The sequence below is a fragment of the Neurospora crassa genome, linkage group IV, assembly GCF_000182925.2.
Source record: "Neurospora crassa OR74A linkage group IV, whole genome shotgun sequence".
Classification (NCBI taxonomy): domain Eukaryota; kingdom Fungi; phylum Ascomycota; class Sordariomycetes; order Sordariales; family Sordariaceae; genus Neurospora; species Neurospora crassa.
In genome coordinates this window covers 1,697,608-1,721,017 of record NC_026504.1, presented here as the reverse complement: position 1 = coordinate 1,721,017, position 23,410 = coordinate 1,697,608, and the positions used below count along the sequence as shown (strand labels likewise).

At 48.0% G+C, this 23,410-nt stretch overlaps 5 protein-coding genes across 5 annotated transcripts; 3 read left to right on the top strand and 2 right to left on the bottom strand.

Annotated features, from left to right (window-relative positions):
• Positions 1-84: 84 nt before the first annotated feature.
• Positions 85-4,910, top strand: NCU06584 (hypothetical protein). The gene is made up of 5 exons (XM_956851.3): positions 85-738; positions 1,374-1,843; positions 1,937-2,799; positions 2,854-3,351; positions 3,429-4,910. The coding sequence occupies exons 3-5, from the start codon at positions 1,995-1,997 to the stop codon at positions 4,025-4,027; spliced, it is 1,902 nt and encodes a 633-aa protein (XP_961944.3). The 5' UTR covers positions 85-738; positions 1,374-1,843; positions 1,937-1,994; the 3' UTR covers positions 4,028-4,910.
• A 568-nt stretch (positions 4,911-5,478) lies between these two features.
• On the bottom strand, positions 5,479-6,780 carry NCU16767 (hypothetical protein). Its single transcript, XM_011396075.1, has 2 exons — positions 6,527-6,780; positions 5,479-6,258 (listed from the first exon to the last, which is right to left on the bottom strand). Exons 1-2 carry the CDS (start codon positions 6,643-6,645, stop codon positions 5,829-5,831), a joined length of 549 nt encoding a protein of 182 aa, XP_011394377.1. The 5' UTR covers positions 6,646-6,780; the 3' UTR covers positions 5,479-5,828.
• A 715-nt stretch (positions 6,781-7,495) lies between these two features.
• stk-44 (serine/threonine protein kinase-44) lies at positions 7,496-12,643 on the bottom strand. Its single transcript, XM_956850.3, has 5 exons — positions 11,590-12,643; positions 10,207-11,514; positions 9,309-9,386; positions 8,373-9,118; positions 7,496-8,298 (listed from the first exon to the last, which is right to left on the bottom strand). The coding sequence occupies exons 1-5, from the start codon at positions 12,478-12,480 to the stop codon at positions 7,518-7,520; spliced, it is 3,804 nt and encodes a 1,267-aa protein (XP_961943.3). The 5' UTR covers positions 12,481-12,643; the 3' UTR covers positions 7,496-7,517.
• A 1,832-nt stretch (positions 12,644-14,475) lies between these two features.
• NCU06582 (hypothetical protein) lies at positions 14,476-17,309 on the top strand. Its single transcript, XM_956849.2, has 5 exons — positions 14,476-14,535; positions 14,620-14,959; positions 15,164-15,964; positions 16,440-16,892; positions 17,014-17,309. The coding sequence occupies exons 1-5, from the start codon at positions 14,507-14,509 to the stop codon at positions 17,239-17,241; spliced, it is 1,851 nt and encodes a 616-aa protein (XP_961942.2). The 5' UTR covers positions 14,476-14,506; the 3' UTR covers positions 17,242-17,309.
• Positions 17,310-17,800: 491 nt separating this feature from the next.
• Positions 17,801-18,607, top strand: NCU06581 (hypothetical protein; the record flags this gene model as incomplete). Its single annotated transcript, XM_956848.1, has 1 exon — positions 17,801-18,607. One exon carries the CDS (start codon positions 17,801-17,803, stop codon positions 18,605-18,607), a length of 807 nt encoding a protein of 268 aa, XP_961941.1.
• Positions 18,608-23,410: the final 4,803 nt, after the last annotated feature.

Genomic DNA, 23,410 nt, shown 5'->3' with positions numbered 1-23,410 from the left:
TCCACGCTCAGCACGCTCGGCAGGCGGAGACTGGGGAAGGCCTCACTCAACCCGATGTATGGGTTTGCTGGCCGCCTGCCGCTGGCGCCATCTACTCCTCTCCACGACTGGCTAGATTCATCATCCATCCTTTGCGACACAGCTCGCGTCCAACGCAATTGCCGCCGCATGGTTGGTTTGGGCCTCGTTTAATTCCCAACTCACGAGCGACACCGCCCGACGCTTCCAGGCTTTTCAAAAAAAAATCTCAAGTGCCATGTCGCCTCTCTGATGCGCCCGCTAACCAAGAGCATTCCATCTGAACCTTCGCTTCATTATATCTCCAAACAGTCGCTTGCATCCTGCTTTCCTGCCCATCATCGGACCATGGGGCTGTGATGGGACTTCGTCAACCTGTATACAACTGAAGTGTTCAACTTATGCTCTCAAAAACCTCAAACATCGAACCGGGCGGATCGTACGAGACTAACCTGCAACCTTCGACTCGCCCGCCTAACCACGACATTCACGAACACCTCGGACGAGCACCGACGGGATTCACTCGCAAGCCACACGCTGGTACATATTCAGTTCCTCGAATTCAGGGGAGAAAATAGAAACTGCTCCACGCAAGCTGCCCTGCCCGGCACATGTTCCGCCTCGCTCTTCCTGCAGCTTCGCCAACTTGCGTCTTTTCGTCGTCAGCACATATCGAACTACCTGGCGAAGCAAAGCCTGAGCCATGAGTGCCTCTGACCCGTGAGTTACTTCAACTTGTGTTCACAGACCACCATGATCTTTCCCCATCACGCCTTGTTCTTATTCTCGTTCGTGTTCATTCTCCCTCTTCATGCCTTGATCATGTACCGGTGGTTTACCCACTCTCAGATCTTGGCTATGTCGAACCACCAGATCGACCTGACGTCGCTCCCGACTACCATGCATCTGACCAAGTTTTGAGCCGCATCCCCGATGTTTCATTCTCTTTCCGGGGTGGGTTGACTTCTCAACCAGATACACTTCACTTCGCGCACATTGGGAGATTCTCTCTTAGGCTTCACGTTCCATTACATGCAGAATTGGGTTCCAACGAAGCACCTCGCTGTCCCGTTCTTACTCGGTATCTGGATCATTTTCGCCTGGTCTACTGTCTTTGGGCAAGACTACGGCCATCTTCCCTCCTCACCATTCATACAACATAACTTCCACATCTGGTCTCGCTATTCAGAGTGGTGAACACGCCCATCCCCGGCTCACTGATTATACCAAAAGCGCCCTTCTGTTTTCTTTTCCTTTTCCTCGTCATTATCACCACCGTAGGCGTAAACCTACCTCGTTGCCCTTTAGCCATGTTTACACTCTTCGATCCTGTTATACTCACTCACTCGAATCAGGGCGAATGTTCCAAGGAAGAAGCAGACGGGACAGGCTGGAGACAACCTCCTACACATCATCATCCAGAGACATGGTTTCGTTGCGAGACGTATAAAGATACTAATTTCCTGGGCAGGGTTTTCGTTGACGACGGTTGGCCACCTCCTGCTGTACCACCGGTGCCAGAACAAAGGCCACAACGTGACCAGGACACGTTTCTGGCCACAGTCATAAGCCTTCTACCGGACATTTGTCCAGATTACGCCCAGCAGCAGGGTCATGCATGCGGATGGGATTCAGAACTGTTCCTTAATCGTATCTTGGAGGAAGAAGGCAACGGCACCAAATATCCAAGACGCGTCAAGAAAAGGAAACGAGACGATGCGGATGTCGGCGACAACGCGAAAGAGTCGAAGCTCCAAAAATTGCACAAAAAATACGACGGCCGTGTATCCCAGTACCATAGAGACCACAATTATAGCCGCGTCTGGTGAGTCTCTCAATCGTCGCTAGACTCTGGAGACAAGTCTGGACTTCACCAATTCACACCCGAAACTTGAAGCCATAACTAATCCTGGACCAGCCGGCTCCTTCTCAGGGAAGCTTTTCCCAAAGCATACGTAGGCGAAATCGAGGAAGCTATGTTAACGCATAACTCTTCGGTCTATCAAACGTACTCAGCCCTACATGAGGATTTTTCGAAACCTGATGGCGTCACCTTTCGCAGGAAATTGTATCCCAGACACAAGAACAACATCGAAGAGGTAGCAATCGATAAAGAAGATAGCACTCTACCCGGCAGAGAGGCACAGCAAGAATTTCTCGCAGCGCAGGAGGTATGTTCAGCAAAATTAGCCAAGGACGCCGCCAAAGAAGCCCAGGAGAGGGAAGACAAGGAAAACTTCGAAAACGCAAAGGCGGAAGGTGCCATCACCGAATGCGGGTGTTGTTTTGACGAACTTCCCTACAATCGCATGGTGCACTGTGATGGTGACACTGCTCACTGGTTCTGCTATGACTGCGCTCGGCGGCAAGCGGAAAATCAGATCGGACAGCAGCGGTATCATCTAGGTTGCATGTCTATGGATGGCTGCGAAGCAACTTTTTCCAGAGATCAAAAAGACCTATTCCTGGATGACCGCCTGAAGCGTACCCTGGACCAGATCGAGCAAAATGACAGCATTCGACGTGCTGGTATCGACGGCCTGGAGACTTGTCCATTCTGCAACTATGCTGCGGAGTATCCCCCAGTAGAGGTCAACTGGGAGTTCGAGTGCCAACAACCAGAGTGCGGGGTCAAAAGCTGCCGACGTTGCCGTCAAGAAACTCACATCGGCAAGTCTTGCGACGAGGCCATGGCTGAAGCAGCCCGTAATAAGGGCGAGGACGCCAAGCGGAAACTCGAGGAGGCCAGATCATTGGCTATGATACGGGAGTGCTACAAATGTGAGTCCTCATTGGGATTTCCTCTGATCGCCTGATTCAGGCTAACCGGCGTAGGCACGAACCGATTCATCAAAGAAAGCGGTTGCAACAAGATGACTTGTCCCAGATGCAGAGCCATGCAATGCTACGTTTGTAGGCAGCCTTGCGATTATAACCACTTTGACGATCTGAACAGAGGTGGTAGAAAGGGCAACTGCCCTCTCTTTGAACAGCAGTCGCTGGATGATATTCACGACAAGGAGGCTCGGGAAGCTGAGGAAAGGGAACGAAAGAAGCTACTGGAAGCGGACCCCAGCATGGATGCTAAGGAGCTTGAAATCAAGTTTGATGAGAAGCTTTTTCCGAAACGGCAGCAGCATGCTCATCCTAACGGTGTGCGTGTTGCTGTAGCCTACCCCGGTCAGGGTCCGGCTCGTCTTCGGCATGCGCTTGCAGCAGGTATAGTAGCGCAACCCCAAGTGGGTGGGCCAAATCAGGCCCAGCCAGGCATGCCAGGAGCTGCACATGTGCATGTGCAGCCCGTGGAAGGCGAAGCTGATCTTCTACAGCAGTGTCAGTACCTTTTCCTCTTCAAGACCTTCCTTCCCATCTAGCATGCGAATGCTCGACTGACTTTGCTTCTGCCATAGACGTAAGACTAGGACTGCCGCCGGGACCAGTGCGGGACCGGGTGATGGAGAGGTGGGGACGCCGATACGCACAACTGGCAGCCCAGAGGAACCGAGGACCGGTTCAGCCACCACAGGGTCAAGTGGCCAACGGCTACCCCAACCAAGGAATGAACCCAGGACGTGCAGGCTATGCTGCCCTTGGTATCCATCCCAACCCCCATGCTAATCCTGCCCTCAATCCTGCCCTCAATCCTGCTCCCAATCCAGGCCAGGCACCACAGGCGTTTCCGGGGTTTGGAAACCAGGTCCTCCATCACAACCATAACGATCCTCACTACATGCTTAACGCGCATTTCCCGGCCAATGTTCCACAGTGGAATCCGGGCGGGCCAGGTCTCCCTGGCCTCGCCCTTGGCCCCCTTCCCCCGAACGATGAATTTGGTCTTCCCCAAATGGCGCAACTCGCTGCGCCAAGGTTGGCCGCCCATCCTCCTCCTGTGGCCGCCAACAATATACCAAATCCGGTCGTCAACGTGCGAAGTCTTGGCCGAGCCCCGGTAGTAGCAGTTCCCCCAAGACAGCAGGTGCCTGTTGTCGATCTTACTGCTGATGAATAGGCGCCAGAGACACCGGATCACCAAGGCCAGGTAGCTGCACGGCCTCCTGGACAGCAAGTACCTGCTGGGGACATGAATGGGGTTGACTTCGTGGAGGTGGTACTTCTAGTCCATGGCATCCTTGGGCGTCCTCTTCAACCTCCCCCTAATGCGGGTTCGGTCCTCATAGACCCGGTTCCTGACCGGGTTGCGGAACCTAGGCCGCATGGAATGGATTCTGGTTCCAACCGTGCAGAGGATGTTTGATCGGGTGATGTGTTGCTCGCTCCGATCTTCGCAACGCTTCACCATGCCAATGATGCTGCGTTTCAGTCAAGGAAACTAGATATCGGCCTTGGCAAGCCTGATCTGGTGGATGAGGCTGGACGAGAGAAGGTATCTTGTCAGTCCAAGTCATCTTTGTTGATGACTTGTTAATCCCTGTTTCATGGCATCTCCTTCAGACGTCAGGAATGTCGTTCATATGCTACGGTTTCTGTGAAGTCGTTGAAGCAAAATCTTGTTCCCAGCTCGCGGAAAGGTGACAAAAAGTCAAAGATGGTGGAGAGGAGGATGACGATTCACCAGCACACGTTGGCATCACTGGCGTGGCGTGAGTATTCATCTGGTATTTCCTTCTTTCAAAAAGAGGCAAATAGAAGGAGAAACGCTGGCTACTTTCAGCGTCGTTGCATTGTTATTGTTTCATTTCTTTTTCTGAGCGAGTATGAAGCGTACTTGTTGGGTTCTTATCTGCATTACCAGACGGGAGCATGGCCAGCCATTTAGTTTGTGCTTTTCCTTCTTCTCGCCCTGCAAGACATTGCACACTGCGTGGCGAAGCGTACTTGGCAGTAATATTGTAGATCTCTTGATACCCCAAATAGAGTAAGATCATTATGCGCACATAGATAGCGATGTATATAGCATGCTATTATGGAGTGATGTGTCTTGTTTTGTGAGGAGCATGGGTGAAAGGCTGAAGATAAGTCACTGACATGGCAATCATGGTCTCCGTTAACCTTCAGTGTGTAATGTGTTGGCATTGAGGGGTCAGACACACCTTCACAATATTAAAAAAAAGAGCAAGTCTAATCGTACGGTCAACATTGTCTATCCGTACGGTGGTCTACTTTTGCTTTATTAGGTATAACTTGGTGAAATGGAGACCAATGAAATTGAAGGTGGTACTAAACTATTCGTTGATTCTTGAGGAATTTTCTGAGGTAGGTACCAAATTTATATCCCTAAGCATCATAAAGAAACCACCTCTTAAGCTTTTTCTATCTTGAATCTTATTAATTATTTATTTATGATAGCCATCTTCTTTGAGAGTTTTCTTAAGCTACTAGGTAAGTCTGGTCAGTTTAAAAGGAGTGTTAGATAGAGAAAAAGAATTAGAAAAAATATAACTCATTTTGCTAGCTTAATACTAAACTCTATCAAGCTAGAAGAAGAATATAAAAGTCTACTTTTCATCTCCGTACGGATAGACAATGTTGACCGTACGATTAGACTTTCTCAGAAAAAAAACCCCTCAATAGAGTGGTAACGGATAGACATGTCCATCAACTTCAGCAACTGAAGAAGGGCAGTTACCAATATTCAACTAGCGACTTCAACAACCAATCGTTTCCAGCCCTTGACTCGAACCAGAACATCTCGTTCTTGACCTTTTTTTTTTTTTTTTTTTTTTTTTTTTTTTTTTTTTTCAAAAATCCCAGGGTATCACAGATCTTTCTCAAAACACACCACCACCACTATTTCCTTCCCACCAAATATGTCACAAAGACATCCACCAAACCATGGACAATCACCTGTTTTAACGCCCCCGTGCAAACTTCTCATGCCACTTCCCCCTCGCCTTCACAGCCGGCGCACTAGCGCCTTCCGCTTCGGGAACTAACTCGATCGTCTCATGGAGTGTGCTTAATGTTCGGAGGCCTGGGATTGGTATCTCCATCCCTTTTTCATCTTCTCTTTCTTCTTGTTGTTGTCGTTGTTCTTGTTCTTGTTCTATGTCCATCTCGTCTCCCGGTTCTGTTGTTGTTGTTGTTGTTGTCTGTTTATTATCTGGCCGTGATTGTGATTGTGGTTGTGGTCGTGCAGTTTGAGTAGTAGTAATGGTAGTAAATGGAGATAAAAGAATGAGCCCGTTGGAAGTGTTCTTTTGTCGAAGGGAGTAAGTCTTGGGAAGCCCGTTGATGGTGGTTTTGAGGAGGGCGGCGGTGGGGGAGGGGTGGAGGGTTAGACTTTGTTGTTTTTTTTGTTAGTTGAGGTATCCAACTGTTGTTTGGGTTGTTTGGTTTTGGTGGAGGATAGTTAGGTTGGAGGAAGGGTGATGAGGCTAGAATGGGAAGACTGCAGTGGTGGGAGAGGTGATGCGAGGCTTATAGTGAAGGTGGGTGGTGGTGATGGAGAACGGCTTTTGTGAACTTCAGTGGTCGGTTAAAGCTGAAAGGGCGCCGTGGGGGCAAAAAAGGTGTACAGAATCAACAGAGAACAGGTAAAACAGCTTACGTGGGCGGATTTTCCGATTCCAAAAGTTCAACTAGCTCTGGGGGAAGTTCGAGGAGTTTGTAGCCTACGCCGTCGGGCGCGTGGGAAAGCGGGATTCCCGCGTTCATTTGGGTAGACATTGGTGCGAGTTTGGTTCTTGGGATGTTTCAGCTACAATCGGTGGTGTTGATGGTCGAAAGAGTTGGTGGAAAGTGGTGGAAAGCAGCGTGTCCGGATTCGCGTATTGGAGGTTGTTGTTTGGATGTTACTGGGAGGTTCGCCGATGACGATGCTGATGAATTGGAGAGACGCGAAAGTGTCTCGCGAATCCACGTGATAGGCGGGAGGGTCCAGTACCGCATTGACGGGGGTGTTTAAACGTCCCGTACATTGCATATATTGAAACCGGTAGTTATGCATTTATGGGGCGTTTTTCTACTCATTTACTCAATTGGAGCATTGGTAGCAATTAAAATCAGGGATGGTTATTGGGCTATTGAGGTCTTCCACCAGACCAACAGCGGTCGGTCACCTATACTTACAGCGCTCCCACAGGGGATTCAAACTTCAAACCCGGACTCAGATAGTGACACCACTCTTCATCCTAACAAGCTCACCTGGAGAGAGCTAAAGGTACTTGGTGTTCACACTCCATTCATCAAACTGGCATGAGCGGAAGCATATTCAGAACTTTGTCATCGTTCATGTTGATCTCTGATTATCTTGAGCATCTGTTTCCAGCCCTGTTAACGACGCTGAAGGCGATGAGCTTGATGAGTGTCCTTCCAGACTTCGACGGTCAACATGTCGTATTCTGCCTCATCACATCATCATACCAGACAACTCGGTCACTCACGCTTGCACGTTGAATTAGACACTCGAAATGTACGCACCAAGCAACGGAAAGGAGATTAACGATTATGAAATTTGAAATTCTAAAGTCAAGGTGACAATCTAAGGAGGGGGGAAAACCGCCTGCCCAGCACTCAGAACGACATGTCCAATCTTGCGTCTACCTGATCTTGACCCAATTCCCCGGCTGCGAATTGTCCAGATCGATGTATTCGCCAAGCATCCTTCCGACACCTACTCTTTCGTACATCTCCGTCGGCAGCGAACTATCCCGCAAAACAACAACCAGAACATAGTACGTAGTCTTCTCTTTCGGCACGTCATTGTTCCTCAATTTTCCAACCAGCACACACTTCAGAAGTGCGGTCTCCTTCGACACCTGGTTGGGGATGTCGTATATGATATCAAACTCCCTTGATCCCGTCGTTCCCATCTTGAACCTCCTCGTTTTGGCACTCAGTTCCGTCTCCTTGACCTCCTGTTGCTGAGGTCCACGCTGTATGTCAAGGGTTTGGTGTATTGTCCAATTCCCCTGGATCTCGCTGACGTCCCAGTCCACTTCACCTAGTGGCAGGTCAAGGAAGTCAATGCCACCATCGTAAGCCATCCATGACCAGGTGGGTAGGCGTGTGTGCGTGTCAGGTGGAAAGCTGATCTTGTTGAGGCTCGTGACTTCTGCGCCGCGCTGCCAAAGGAGACTCCGGGGTAGCAGACTGCGGCTGTCATCAAAGACACCGAATTCACCAGAGGACTTGAGATCTCGATGGAGGCGCCTCTCAAGTGCAGCGATGGCCACTGGCCGATCTTTCTTCCAGGTGAGGTTGAGACGGCTGTAGTGTCGATACAGGTCCTCGTAAAAGCGGATTTTCTCACCACGGTTGCTGCCAGCGCCAGAGAGTTTCGATGGGAAGTTGGGATCACCGAGGTAGGAGATAAGTTTGCTAGATGGATTCTGTTAGCATCACGCATCCAAAACTCGCGCGCTGACATTTTGTAGAACTGGGGATTCACATACTTATCCATCCGTGTCAGCGATTCGCATCTAATTCCATCACCGCACTCCCAGTATGTCTGCCATTCCGTGAAATAGATGGTTCGCCTCGCCAAGGCGCGCTCTTGTAAGACCCATCCTCGCTCACTAAGCGGGGAGTTGAGGACGTGCTCCTTGAAATCGTCACGGAAGCGGGACACATACACTGCCCCTTTTGCGCTTTCATTGACGACCTTGACGTGATCGCACTTTCTCCTGGGGTTGAGAAAACCGTCTCCCTGTCCGCGCGCACTGCTTGCAGCGATCACGCAGTAGGCGGAACTAAACACGTCCTCCATCTTTGCGGATTGCTTGTCAAAGTCTCCGCCAGGGCCTTGGATAATGCACATGGAGTCAATCCACAGATACCGAATACCCAGCCCACGTGTGGTCTTGACCGCATGTTGAAAGGTTTTGGGAAGGTTATCAACGTGGATTCCTCTCATGTGGTCTCGGCGATTCAATGCGGTGGTGAAGAAATGCTCATGCTTTCCCCAACAATGGGAGAGTGCGATGTAGCGGAAGGAATCACCCTTCTGCGTCTCCCGCAGACGGATGGTAGTATCGTCCATGGTTCCAAGGTCAAGGACGCGTGTTGGAAGAGGAGCACCCGGCCACGGTTTGCATTCATGGTGGGTGTCGCAGTATCTTAGCCATCCTCGCAAAAGTGCAAAGTGTTGGTCTTCAGATACCGTAAGGCCCGGCAGGCCAATCTTAACGGTGTCTTCCAACTGCGTTTCTGTTTCGCAAAGGTCAGCAAAGATCCGGGTCCCCTTCGCGTGCCGGACATTGTTCAAAATAATTACCTGGGCTCCGGCAGAGAGAGAGTACGGGTGTTGTCTGGTCGTTAAGACGCAACATCGATTCCTCGCAGCTGAATTTTATGAGCCGAGTCATTCTCGGATCCCAGGAAACGCATACATCCCATCGCAGAGCACAGAACTCGCAGGTCTCCTGGTTCCTCCTGAGATCCCCCCAGGTGTCTTCGATTTGAAACCCCTGTTCGAAGAATTTCATGTTTTTACAGTTGACACATAACTTTGATGCGGACTCTGGCCATAATCCATCGGTATCCATGGCTGAAATTGCCATCCGTGCGAAGTCATTGTCGACAGTGTATATCGTACGATCGAGCTAAGGAGCAAAGTCAATATCTGTTGCCAGTCATGCATCCTGCTCTTCATCACCTATCCTCACATGACGCGAAGGGAAGCAAAGAATCTAAGAGGTTGGAGGGAGGAGGAATGCTGGCAAGTTAAACAGGGTAGGTATCAGCCCAGCCATAGCAGTTTCCGAGCGCCAACTTTGGGCTTCCGGCTATACTGAGCCGTGCTCAGGGTTCTTGTCATGGGTGATTGGATAACGGAACTGGCTCACCTGTACCTGTTCACATTGTCAGCGCCACTTCAACGACCAAAACGGGATAAAGGAGAAGACTTACTACCTATGGGAGTGAGAAGGGTTCATCAACATACAACAGTCACCAATTCAAGGACCCTTCTTGACTTACCCTCTACGAGTAATCACGGCATTAGCGAACATGTTATGCTGCTTTCCTGAGGATGAAGATGTTATGGAGCAAGTCCACTTACATACTGCATATTGTCAGCAACAATACAACTTGATTTATGGGCAGGAATAATTTACTGACCTCCTATCTCGGCATATGACATCGAATCAGTCAGTTGCTGTCAGATAATTCATGAATTCAGTAAGTGGGTGCTATAGCCTACGTACCGTGCCAATCTGGGGGAACTTGTGGTTAGTCGGGTCCTTATTACAGCCCCGGATGAACAGTGTGCATAACAGGAATACATACTCTTTTGGTCTGCGTCGAAGGCAAAACTATATCAGGTATGTCCAGTACCTGTGGCTCTCTTCGTGTTTCTCTTGGAGGTAGAAGACCGCCATTGTTACCAATTCCACCCGCACTCGGAGGGGCTAGAAATGAATCACCTCTCGATGGTCTGGTTCTGTTCGTGGTGGACAAGACCTTCAGTAATTCTTGGGTGATCTGAGCACGATCACCCTGCCCCGTGCACCAGTAGTGCTGACTCTCTTTACCAATGGATACAATCCTCTTCATCGCACCGAAAAGCTCTTCGGAAGTGGCACGGCCCACTGCAGACAAATTTTGGGCAATCCTGGTGTCCATGTCCCCTCTCTGTGAAACGAAACCATCTTCGATTTGTTCCACTTGAATGCTGGGAATGTCATTGACCGTGCTATCGACACCCTTGAAGGTTTCCACCCGCTGGAGCTTCTTCGTATCCGGCCCAAGGTGAACCACTAGTAGTCTTTCTTTGACTAGTCTGATGAGTTCGCCTACAGCAGTGCCGTCCTGGCACTCCGGATCACTTTCCAGCATGAAGTTCATTGTCTGTGCCACGGTATCATGCAGTTTTGCAGTTTGGCCTTTCTTCATGAACCAGGACCCGCTAGATTTGGTGGTGATCTGAACGTTGAACCGCTTCAAGGTCTCGTTTCCGTAGAGTAGCCAGATGACGAACTCCAGCATGACACATCCCATCGACCAGATGTCGTACCGCGTTGATCTTGCACCATCTTCATCAGTCACGGCTTCAGGTGCTTGATATCTGTGCGTTGTGTACTTGGCACTTGTTTGATGCCGATAACCAGTAGCCTCAACGTGATATTTAGCTAGCCCAAGGTCAGACAGTTTAAGCGTGCCAATATCTGGGTGTTCGTCCGAGGACATGCGGCCTGGCGTACTGAACGAGAGGATGTTGTCCGGTTTGATATCACTATGCCGATAAGAACCTTTCTTTCCAGGCGTATGCAGCTTGTAGAGTGCTTCGGTGAGTCCCTGAAACTGTATCATTATTTCCTGAACAAGGGATGCTGAGACTCTCGGATTTGGGTGGCTCCTCCAAAATGAGTTCAGGTTGCCCTGGTCAGCCCAGCGGAACAAAAGCAAATGTTCCGGCCCCCTGTCGATAATGACACCATGAATTGCACAAATGAAGTCGATGATGTGAGGGTGGTTCATTTGGGCTATTTCATGGTGTATCTTAACTTCTTTGATCCACGCCACCTCTCCTTCGCGCCGTTCAGGAGTATCCTTGGATTGTTGGAATTTGAGACGTTTGACGGCTATTCGCGACCCCTATTTTGCGCTATCAGCGGGTTACTCACTTTGGTGTGCTGAATGATTACAAGATGGGATCGTTGAGCTGCTCACCTTCAAGCCAACATCGGTAATGTTTGCCTCGTGGGGGGTAACTTCATACACAGCCCCAAAGGCACCCACATCATCGACGATCTCATTTCTGTCAATAAATGGGAGAACTGTGTGTCCCCAGACTTCCATCACATGAGGTCCGGGTGGCGGTGGAAAGGTTGGCGCAAGGAAAGCCCATTGCTGGGTCAGAAAAGCGTTGATGTTGACGTCAGTCCGCCATATTGGCTTTCCCCGTTTCTTTTCCAGAAGGTCGTCGAGTTTCTGTTCATCGAGTGGCAACGAACTGTCGTCAATGGGTTTCCTCAAGAACTCGTTGAGGGCCGCATGTAGCTTCTTGTAGTCGAGCCCAGTGAGTAAAGCAGTTGCAAACAACTTTCTTGCGCCCGGCACAATGAAATCAACCATGGTGTCGAGTTTGGGGGGGTCAAGGTAGATTTCATTGCGCAAGAGTTCGTGGCGGACCGCGTCCTTTGTGAGCAATTTATCTAGGACGCCTTCTGGCAGGAAAACTCGTCCGTATTGTAGCGGACTTCTGACAAGACTGTTCTGGATCTGATCGCTCAGGCCTTTCACCTCCAGTTCTTCGTACAAACTGGCGTCGTCTGGTTCAGAGTCACTAGAACCCATGCCATTGTCGTTCATTCCACTTGCATCGCTGACCGAGATAGCAGGGTAATGAGTGTGATTAAGGTTGCCCGAGAACGAATATCGCAAGCCCTCTTCGGCATTTGCTGCTTGGCTGCCAAGATGGTCGACATAGTTGTCGTCCAGACGGAGTCTTTTGTATGTCGGTCTCAAGGCCAAGCCTACGACTGAAGTAGCGAGGCTGTGGGGATCGGTCTCCGAGAAGCTCCGTTGACGCTTTCTAGTAGAGGCGGTGGATTGATCCATATTGCGAAGTCGAATAGTGAGTGAATCGAATCAAGCCATGTTTTGTATAGAGGTGCGCAGGGCTGTGGATGACTGTTCGTGTATCATCCTGTCGACATCACGCTAGGGGGCACCGCATGGGTCTTATAGATTTACTTTCCCCATTCCCTCCAGATTTAACGGGAAAAAGAAAAAAAAAAAAAACTGTTCCTGATGCCAAAGGCCGATCACAAAACTCAGCCTGATGACAAGACACTGATACAATCTTCTCAGTATTTGACAGGCTGAAGAGGCAGCCAAGTGGAAGCCATCACCCCAACGGCAATAGCAGATAAGGCGAACGAAGACAACTGAAGGCAACCACACCTTCCCTGCTGGGTTCGCTGCACTAGAAAGCCCCATGATTCTAGAGTAGCAATGAACTGCAAGTTCCCCCCTTCCCCCAACTCGAAGCCTTCCAATATTTTCTTGGCATGCATGATTTCGCGCAGGCTCGCAAGCCACGGCGCTTCGAGAGCCTGCTCCTTCTCGACTTATGCAGGAGGTAGGCACAAAGGAGGCCACCAGTCATGATTTTCCCTTCAATTTCTTTCGATGTGTTGGCCTGTACAGATGAAGATTGAAAAGGTACTACAGACAAGGTGCGCGGACCAAGACAGGAAATGTTGGAGGGAGGAATCAAAGCTTATTGACATGGATGCAGAGTGCCTCGAACCTGTCCACCGGTACACCGAAATCCATCCTCGTCACAGCCCTCTACACAGTGATATTTCTGTCAAAGATAGCCTTCTGGGAGTGCCAACGTTGTAGACACTTCGAATCATCTGTCAAACATACCGTATTTGTAAGTTTGCGAGCCAGTGGATCAGTCAAACCAGGCATTTACTCACCGATACCTCGTATTTCCCGACCCCAAATTGCGTCCTGAGCAATGCTGCCAGTTTCACTGGATTTGTTATCCTCGCCGGCAGTTCTTGATAGACAAAAGACTGTCCTTGATTGCCAGAGGAAACCTCAGGTTTACCCTCCACATTCTCATTGTTATCTCCATCGTTATGCTTGTTGCACTCAGAAGCCGAGTTGATGTCAAGTGTTTCCATTGCTGACTCTGGTGTTACTTAGTGTATCTTGAAATATAGGATTTTCGTTACTCCAGCGACTCTTTGTTTGGCGTGATAGGGCGTGTATGTGAGATGATACGATGTCGTTAAAGTTAGGTTGTTCTTGGTGTTGCTGGAGCAGAGAAAAGACATCGTGACTAGAGAGCTTATATATCTCACGGACGCTAAATTTCAAGAGTCTATCCCTTGGAGGCAGCTCATTGTAGTCTGACATGCTCGGAGAAAGCCTAACAAGGCGTCTACGCTATGCCTTTGCCGCATAGGACGACCGGCTTTGAGCGAGACCAAACCTCTTGAGTCAGTGCAAGTCTTTTTGCACTTGATTTATTCAGCTCTTCCGCCTCTGGCCTTATGGACACTACCGGACCTCACATTCAAGAGGCCTCTGTCGCAAAGGCTTTGCGAGGCGCCTTACCCAATTGGCATCGCCCTTCTCACCGAAACGATGAAAGTCGGGATAACAGGCTGGGGGCCATGTAATGCCACCCTGAAACACGAATCGAGAGCAAAAGCCACCGTCCACACATCTGCGCATTTCATACGATCTACATGGCCGCCTAAGCCTCGTGAGCAACATTCCGTTTTCCCGTTTTTCCATTTTGGGTAGACGCCTGCCCCGTCAAGCTGGTCAGGCAATGGGCCATGTAACCTACGAGAAACCACCTGCCACTCATCCCTGACAAGCTGAGTTGTATGCTGTGATCCAACCAGTAACGCCTTGTTGTAAGAATAGCAGTAATGTCTGTTCTCAGCCTCCTTTGACTTAATGTCTCGCATTGGCTATTCCTTGGAGGCAACCTACGCCCTGCTTCTGAAGATACGGTATCGAAAGACCATTAAAGCTTGGTTCGCATTACAACCTGTCCCCATGTGCATCAACACAGGCTTTCACAACATCCGACTGGCGTTCACCGTAATCACATGTCATGGAGGCTTCTAACAGTGTGCCACATAGGTGAGGGCGAGCCGTTTCCTTCTCGCTTGGAGTTTCTGGCAGTCAAGATTTATCGGAGTACTGCATCGATGCTGACAGCAACAGCACCTCTGACGCAGTACACAACGCTCTGAGTTCGGGTTCTGCTAGCAACCCCATTGTCCGCATTATCCAGCCAGCTGCCATTGACTCTACACTTGAACAAAATGGAGAAGATCTGCCAGCCAGTTTAGTCATTCAACCAAGTCAAGGCTCGTACAGCTATCTCAACTCCGACATATCTGACTATGACGACTGGGTTTCACCATCACCGAGCGATATTGGTAGCTCAGCTGAGGAAGATGATCAGAATGAGCATCGACTCAGCGACGATTGGCGCAATGAGTCGTACCACGAGCGGAGACCCGAGATTGAGGAATCGTTTGAAGAGTTGGTAGCTCCATCGGTATGTCGTCAATGGGTTGTGATTTCCAAAGAAAAATGTATCTCATCTTTGGAGGACCCCACTAACTTTCGTTCAAAGCAGCAAATGCTATCGGAACCTTACACATCTTTCAGTAACATCCATCATGTCCGCGTTGCAACTGCTCCCTTCCGGGGACGTGGACTTCCTGTTCTGGAAACAGTAAGAGCGTCTGGCATACACCAGGAGCCCAGCGAAATCAGCGATTTGGGTCAACGTATGTACAATGAAGGCCGCGCGCGTACAACAGACAGCCGGGTTCAAACTCCGCTGGTGTCTGGTGAAAGCAGGATTTTCGCTAGGCCAAGGAAATTACTTCAAGATCGGCTATTCGAGGCTTTACAGAGAAAGAACAGCACTACCCCTCTCGCAAAAGGTTTCTTCCCAGCAACCGCCCTCTCGACCATCATCACGTTCAGAACCGTCAAGGAGGAACTCCGAAGACAGCAGTCTCTTGACAACTACGACCTTGACAAAATATCCCAGTTTGCGCGAATGATCTGCACTGAAACACCCTGCAAAACGTCAAACGGCAACGAAAAGGGGGAGGTACAATCCTTTCGCAAAGTTTTTGCTATACTAGTGATGTTGGACAAGGTGCCGGCGATTGTCAAGTTCTTGGAAACGAACGTCAATGATTCGGATCTTCCGCTCAAAGCAAAATACCGTCGCCATGGCGGTATATACGATCTTCGACGTTGGGAAGCACCAGAGGTCAGGTTGAAGTGCTTTCCAGAGCGATGGGGCTGCCTTTTATTGAGCCAATTCGAAGAGATGCAGTGGACAACCTTGGCTCCTTTTTTCGGAAAGGCCCGGCCGAGCATCAAACATCGTGTCCTTCATTATCGTCTACCCGAAAAAACCATTCTTCCCTTTCTTGGCGACGATGAAGAAGGCACAAGCGAGGAATACGAGTTCGCAGGTGGAGGCGGACGAGTCTTCAGGGTCAAGATCCATGCTGACCATCATACCTTCCACGAAAGATTGGTAAGTGCAATGACAACACAATTGTACCTGCCTCTGGGTTGTCAAGAAGCAAGAAAGCGCTGATGCCGATTAGTGCCCCTGGGCTATTCCTGTTGCACACAATGCTATCACAGCTATTGGCCCAACGAGCGCCATGCCGAAAAGAAACAATGATTGCGCATGTCAATTTGCAATCAAGAAACTACACTCTAGAGACAAAGCACTGTTTCTAAGAGAGGTGGATGTGCTCAAGAAATTCAGCAACGAAAGACATCAGCATCTGATCTCTCTCCTGGCCACCTACGAGCAATCACAGAGCTTTTACCTGGTTTTCCCCTGGGCAGAGGCCAGCTTAGACGGCTATTGGCGGTTAAAAAACCCGAGTCCCAACTTGGACAACGACACCGTACGGTGGGTTGCAAGACAATGCTACGGCATCGCTCAGGGAGTGTCTGCGATTCACAAATATGATTCGTTTGGATTGAACCCCTCCCAGTGTGATCGATACGGATATCATGGCGACATCAAACCCGAAAACATCTTGTGGTTTCCAGACAGAAACGAAGGTCCAACTGGATCATCAGCCTTCCAAGGCGGAACTTTGAAACTTACAGACTTCGGTCTTGCTGCTATCAGCACCAAGCGCACCATGTCGAGGATCCGAGGAACCATTATGGTATCGAGATGCTATTGCGCCCCAGAAATTGACTTACCCGATGGCGGTGGCCATGGGCGACAATATGATATGTGGACGTTGGGTTGTCTTTACATTGAGTTTGTTACCTGGCTGATCGGCGGTTGGAGGCTCCTCTCCGAATTTACTCATGCACGGAGCGCCGTTGACCAGGCGTGGTGCTCCTTCAAAACAGACACCTTCTTTACGATAAAGGAGAGCTTGAATAGCCCTGACAGAGAGATGGAAGCAATTGTAAAGCCACAGGTTACCAAGGTTCGTCTACTTTGTTGAATCATTGCCCCCTCTTCCCGCTCCACTTGCTGCCAACAAACCAACAGCTACACATCCCTTCCCGCAAGGTCATAACACTGTGATTACTTACACACTTCCACAGTTCATCGAAGAACTCCATGCCAACCCAAAATGTACCGAATTTCTCCATGAACTCCTCGACACGGTACAGTCCGGCTTGCTCATCGTCAAGAAGAGCAATGGTAAACAGCTAGAGAGGCTAAGCAGCCAGCAATTGTGCGGAAAATTGAACGATATGTTGAGAAAATGTCTGGATTCTGATTCGTATGGCTGCACGCCGTGTCCGAGGGAGAAAATCAATGTGAGCTGAAGAACAGCGCCTATAATGATCCACTAAAGACCATCAGCTCTCGGCGGAAAGCTTGGAGGGAACCGCAGGGGTGCGTTCAGAACAATGCATGATTCGCTTTCACCTTTGACTCATTGCCTCAGACTTGAGCCAGATGACATTTCCAAGACTCAGATTAACAAGAAGGGCAAGGAGGTTCCTAAGCCCCTACGTCACTCAAAGAGCAGTGTCTACTCACGATGCCAGCCTAGCACAAACATCACACGGAGAAGCTCCAATCAATATTTCTATTGGAAGCAATGGATGAATGTAACAGCGTATCTTCGTTGATGCAGAGCGAATTATACGGGAGTGCAAAATCCAAGGGCCACATGGGCTTGTCTCGTATTTTGGACGCGCAGATAATATGAGAGTATTCACTATTGTCAAAGAAACAAACCAAGAGTGTGTTAATTAAAACACAAAGGAGTAGGAGCTCTGTGAATTTGATTTCTGCTCATATAATACTTGCCTGATGTTATAAAAGCCAAGATGTTGTATTCAGCTGTCAAAATCACGATTATAGTAATCAGCATTCATCATGCCGCATAGCACCAGGTCTGAGTCAATCAGGAACAACACAACCATGGGCAGTCTCTCCGCAGATGCATATACCATAGAGGTAGGTCCAGAAGTAGCAGGACTCATTGCATCAGCCACTGACTATCCCCCAATCAATGGTCATCCTCCAACCAACGGCCACCTCACCAATGGGTACCATCTCGACGAAAGCAATACAACCGAAGAAGTACAAATACACTCACCAGCCCACAGAGCCGCAACCGGTAGCTCAGGCCAACCCTCCAACCACATCAGAGCCTCAGGAGCAGGAGCAGGAACAGGGGCAGTCATCACGGGAACAACCATCAACGGCACCCATGTTAGAGACATCACCATCACCGGTACCCACATAACCGGAACCACCATCTCGGCAACTCACATCAGTGGAATCACAATAAACAGCACCAACATCATTCAAACAAGCATCAACGGAGTTCCCACCAGCACTAGCGGCACAACCATTAACGGAACCAACAACGACAACAACAACAACGACGACAACCTGAACGGTACAACTCCCATCTCAAGGGCTCCACCTCCTATCGTCGACGGCCAAGAAACCGAAGCCGAAGCCGAAGCAGCTTTCGCATCCACAGTCGCAGCAAGTGTGATCACCTCCAACTCTATCAATAGTCACGAGCGTGGAACTGCGGTTGCCAATCACGAACGAAGTGGATCCACCAGTCTTGACACTCCTGGAATAACCATTGTTTACCCTAGAGCAATGTTCAACATCAATCCGACTAGACTTGGTCATCTTTTGAGGAGGGAGTTTGCAGATCCTTGAAAAGGGATCTGCCTGTTTGGGAGATTAAGGTGAGTACTTACCTACCTACCTACCTACCTACCTATTTGGATCCAAGGTTTTGGTGAAATAAAAGGGGTGGCTGAGATAGAGAGAGAGGGAAAAGAGTGAGAGAGCTAACTGAGAGGGGAGGGGAAGGTGCTTCGGGATGGGAATTTCAAGGTCACTGCGCCGAGGGCGTTGACGGGTGAGGAGGTTTTGTCTTGTGAAGGTTTTTGAACAAGTGGCAGTGTTGGACTGTTGGAAATTCGGAGCAAGTGGGAACGGACTGAGGCTGAGAGTCGGTTGAGGCTTTCGTATTCTCGTTCGAGGGAAGGGTCAAGCTTTCAGCGGCTTCAAGCACAGGGACTGTAGAATTGGGCATGGACATGATGATTGCGACCGGTGCTGGCCACTAGATACACTAGTAACCACAGCACTTTGCTATCTCTTCATTGAGTCAACTGACACACGTTAGATGAGGAAAGGAACTTGTAAGATAGGCATCTTAACATTTTGAGTAGTGAAATGTCTCAGATATGCTGCGAGATCGGAGGATCGAAAGTGATGCCGGTGTAGGCGGCGTCAGGTGCATTCCGCTGGATGACTGTTCCTTGAACAATCACGGACAAGAGGATCACCCTTTTGCTTCGAGGGCCCAGCGTCTGGGAGGTCAAAAACTTGAGCAGTTAATCTTCAGCCAAGGTCTATCAAATTAACATATTCTTCCTGTTTTCAACATCGCTGTCTTTTCGATAACACAATAGGAGCCAAACGCTTCACCCAAACACATATCTTTCCACACAAACATCCCATCCTTCGACGTGTAACTTTCTTCCGTGAAAGACAACAAGAATATGTGACGGGCATTAATCGACGGCAAAAAAAGAAACAATGGTAGTCTAAGAGGCACAGGGAGCAGAAATACGCGTGTGACGAGCCGTCGAGAAGACATGTAAGCTTGATTGCCCGGCAGCTCAAGAAAACATCACCGCACTATGAGGGGGAAACGAGTGTAAAAGCGGTAGGTTCAACCGAAGCCACTGACTTGTACTTACCATCCCATGGCATCGATTCAGATTCTCAGCCCGAGTTCCGATTGAGGAGATGAAAGGTTCATCCCAGTCAAATGCGCTTGCCGCAGGAATCATCGAAAGAGCATGATGCGGTGACGCCAGGCAGGTGCGCGGCTCGTACGCTAAGATAGACTTGGGATACATTTTAGAGGTAAGAACAAGCCAGTTGGCGAATCGAGCCTTCCGAACAGCGATCCTTTTTGGCAAACTTTGTGGCAAAATTCAATTCAAAAAAACAGGTATGGAAGGAAAGGCCATTTCCAGATTACTCTCAATTTCTTTTGCGCGATTTAAAAATCAGGATGACGTTTAATACGCCGAGTGACCAACGTGAGTTCTGCATGAACAAGAAATCATGTGTTAAGAGTTTAGCGTCCTGCATTGCTACTGCCCCTGAAGCAGAGCGGTAAGGCCCGAGGGCCCCTCATGCGCCTCTGTACCCAACAGTTAGGTAAGCAGCTGTGCATTGTGTGAACGACACAGTGACGATGAGGACCGAATCAAGTGGAATACGTCTATCCTCTCGTGATCTGCTTGAGATCCAATAGTAGCTAAGTAGATTAATGACGATGTTTGGGAGGAGCAAATGTCGGTGGGTAGTGGTCGGTGCATCAGGACACAGATCGATTTATCTTTGTTCAGTCAGGAGCGGAGATCCAAGTTCGCAGCGACATGTTCTTGGGGTTATGACGAGTTTCCTATGAGTAACTTCTTTAGTCAATGAGTTCAGGGGAGAGAAGGCCAAAGGGTCCCAGTCCAGAGTACTGATGGTTGAGTGTTGGGTCCGAAACGACTAACCACTGCAGGTTGGGGACTTGGAGAGTTGGAGGAAGTTGGGGGATGTCGTTCTTCGGTCCACTCCGAGGAGAAAAAAGGGTTAGGGTTCAAAAGGGGGGGGAATTAGTGGTCATCCAATGTCGGCTGGCACCGTGCAGGGCGCCGCTCGGGAAGCTCGCCAAAGCCATTTCTGCCATACAAATCGCTGCTCTCAGGGGTCACCGTTGAAATACTAAATCGAGCCCATCATCGTGGAGAGAAATGTCTCGCGTAGGGTGTTCATCCGATATTTGATGGTGGTTATAAATATCAACCATGTGAGTGCCCCTTACCCGGTTCCGTAGCCCCTAGCTAGGAGGTCCAAAAAAGACTATGAACTGCAAGAAATACACATCGCACGACAACAATGGAGATGTGGTAGTGGTCTAGTGGATGGCCCATGGATGTCGGATTGCCAGAAATGCAAGGCTGACCAAGGCGGACGTTCCCGAATATTCGGATGGCGGGTGTGATGTCGATCATCGATAAGGAATGGCATGAAGCATCCGGGTTCGGGTTCGGGACGCGACCCAAGAAATCCAAGAATAATTCATGGCAAAGAAGGAGTCGAAGGAGGCTGAGTCGTTGGTACTAGCCCGCGCATCGGTTGATACAAGTACTATACTTCTTGACCTTAACATCGATATTATCGTGCTTGTGAATGATGGTGTTTTTTTGCACAATTCCCGAACGAGAGTCAGGGGCTGGAAAATGCCTGGAATGGAAGGGTTGGAGGTCGCGATGGTCGTCAAAACAAGGACACAATCCAAAGTCCTGGCGTTCATGCGGCGGAGTTGTGTCGTGTGCCTGGATTCGCTGCAGCTTCCATCTTCCCAGGTCTGCTGCCCGGTGTTTTGGGTGGTGGAGTTCAGGCACAAACGACCGACAGGGACCAGGAACGGAAGGGTTAAATGTCTATACTGTTTAACCTGCACATAACGATCAGCCATATAACGATATTCTGGCCATAACGCTCAAAATCACGGTAACGGTGCAGATTAGTATGGGAGTAACGATCAACCTTTACATTATGATTTAAATCAGATTCTTGCTTAGTAATACACTAATATTGTTATAGTTACCCCTATTTGACAGCTCTGTCAGCTACCCTAATACCCCTTGCCAGTCCTTAATACCTCCTAATAGGAGTGTTAACCCCTTACTAACTATTGTATTTCATTTCTAATTTTTAAAATCTAGTATAATCAACCCTACTCAACTCACTCAAATCTTTATTGTTCAAGACCATTTATTTACTTTTATGACTAAAATCGAGCGCTCTTTCAAAGTATCAATACTATATTACCTTACAAATCCCAGTGCCGGTATACTATTAGCGAGATTTACTGTTAAAAGATTCGCGCCTTTATTCGCGATAACCCTAAGTATATATAGTGCGAGGTCGCCGCTTGGGCTACTAAAGAATTGGGCTACTCCGTTGGACAGTTTACTATATCCGAATCCTTGAAATTTAAGTTTGTTTACTTAGATAAGAAGATTTTTATAAGGGGCGTTAGCGGTATCTCTCGAATTTATTCAATAGAGTATCTTATATTCGAGAAGGCTCTATTTAAATAGGTTATTCGTATAAAGAATAACCGGCTGCCTATTTCCGGCGATATAATTAAGGAAGTAGCCAAATCTCTATAGCTTAGAATATTTAATTTCCGGCTTCTACTCTAGCCTGGTTTTTCGAGTGGCTAGTTTACCGGATTTAAACGCCGCTACTATATTAAGAAGTACAAGTAGTCTAATAAAGCCGGATTAATTAATATTACTAGATCCTATAAATGAATTAAGGTTATTAAGCGTTTAGTTAAAGAGTATAGATTAAAGAATACGTATAATACCGACGAGATTGCGTTATTCTAGTTAATAATTTTTAATATTATATTAACTATTAAATTTTAAGTAGAGTTAAAAAGAAAGAAGGAGAGGATTACTATACTCCCTTATATTAATACAATTAGTATTTATAAACTAAATCTATAGATTTTTAGTAATATTAAGAACCTTCGTTCTTTCGGGAAGGATAGGCGGCTTATTACTAACCTCCCTATTGTATAGAAGAGTAATAAGAAGGTATAAATAATTACTTCTATCTTTATAGAATTCCTTTACTAGTTTAACTATTAAATAGTTGGCTAACGAGTATTATTACTAATTAATAGTGTATTTGCTTATTATTCCGCCTTAAAGCAATTAAAAGAGTAGTATAGTAATTATCCTCTAACTAATACTACTGTCGAAGTTCTACCCGCTAATACTACTTCTATCTACTAGCCTATAGATTAAGGGATTATTAATAGTTTAAAAGTTTATTATTGCTACGTTTAGTTACAATACTTAGTCTACTATACCCTTAATAGCGAAGACGCTATTAAAAAGACTACAATATTGTAAGTAGTATACTAAGTTTTTAATATATAGAGGTATAAAGTTAGGATTGAAATTATTGATAACTATTGGAAGAAGTTACAATTATTAGGACCCGTATATAGTCTAGAACAACAACCTCCTAACTAGAACGAGGCTATTTATATATAACGGTTAATAAAAGAATTCGTTAGAATTAGGCGGGTTAAAGACGTAATAAATATTATTAATTTTATTAACCTATTAGAAGAGTAAGCTTGTAAAGACCCTTAAGATATCCTCTAGTACGTTATTGAGACTTTTTTTAAAGTTTAAGAATTAGATAATGGCGATAATAATTAGGATATTAAAATAGTAGAGATTACTATTGTAGAAGTATTTAAAGCTATTACTACTGTTATTTATTACGAAGAATAATAAGAAAATATAAATATGGTGTAGTTGGCGATGCTTAGAAGGCGCCAGAAACTGTTGTTCTGGGACTAATTGCGCTCTAGGGATGAAAAAAAGCAGTCAACCTTCGATTCGTACTTCACAA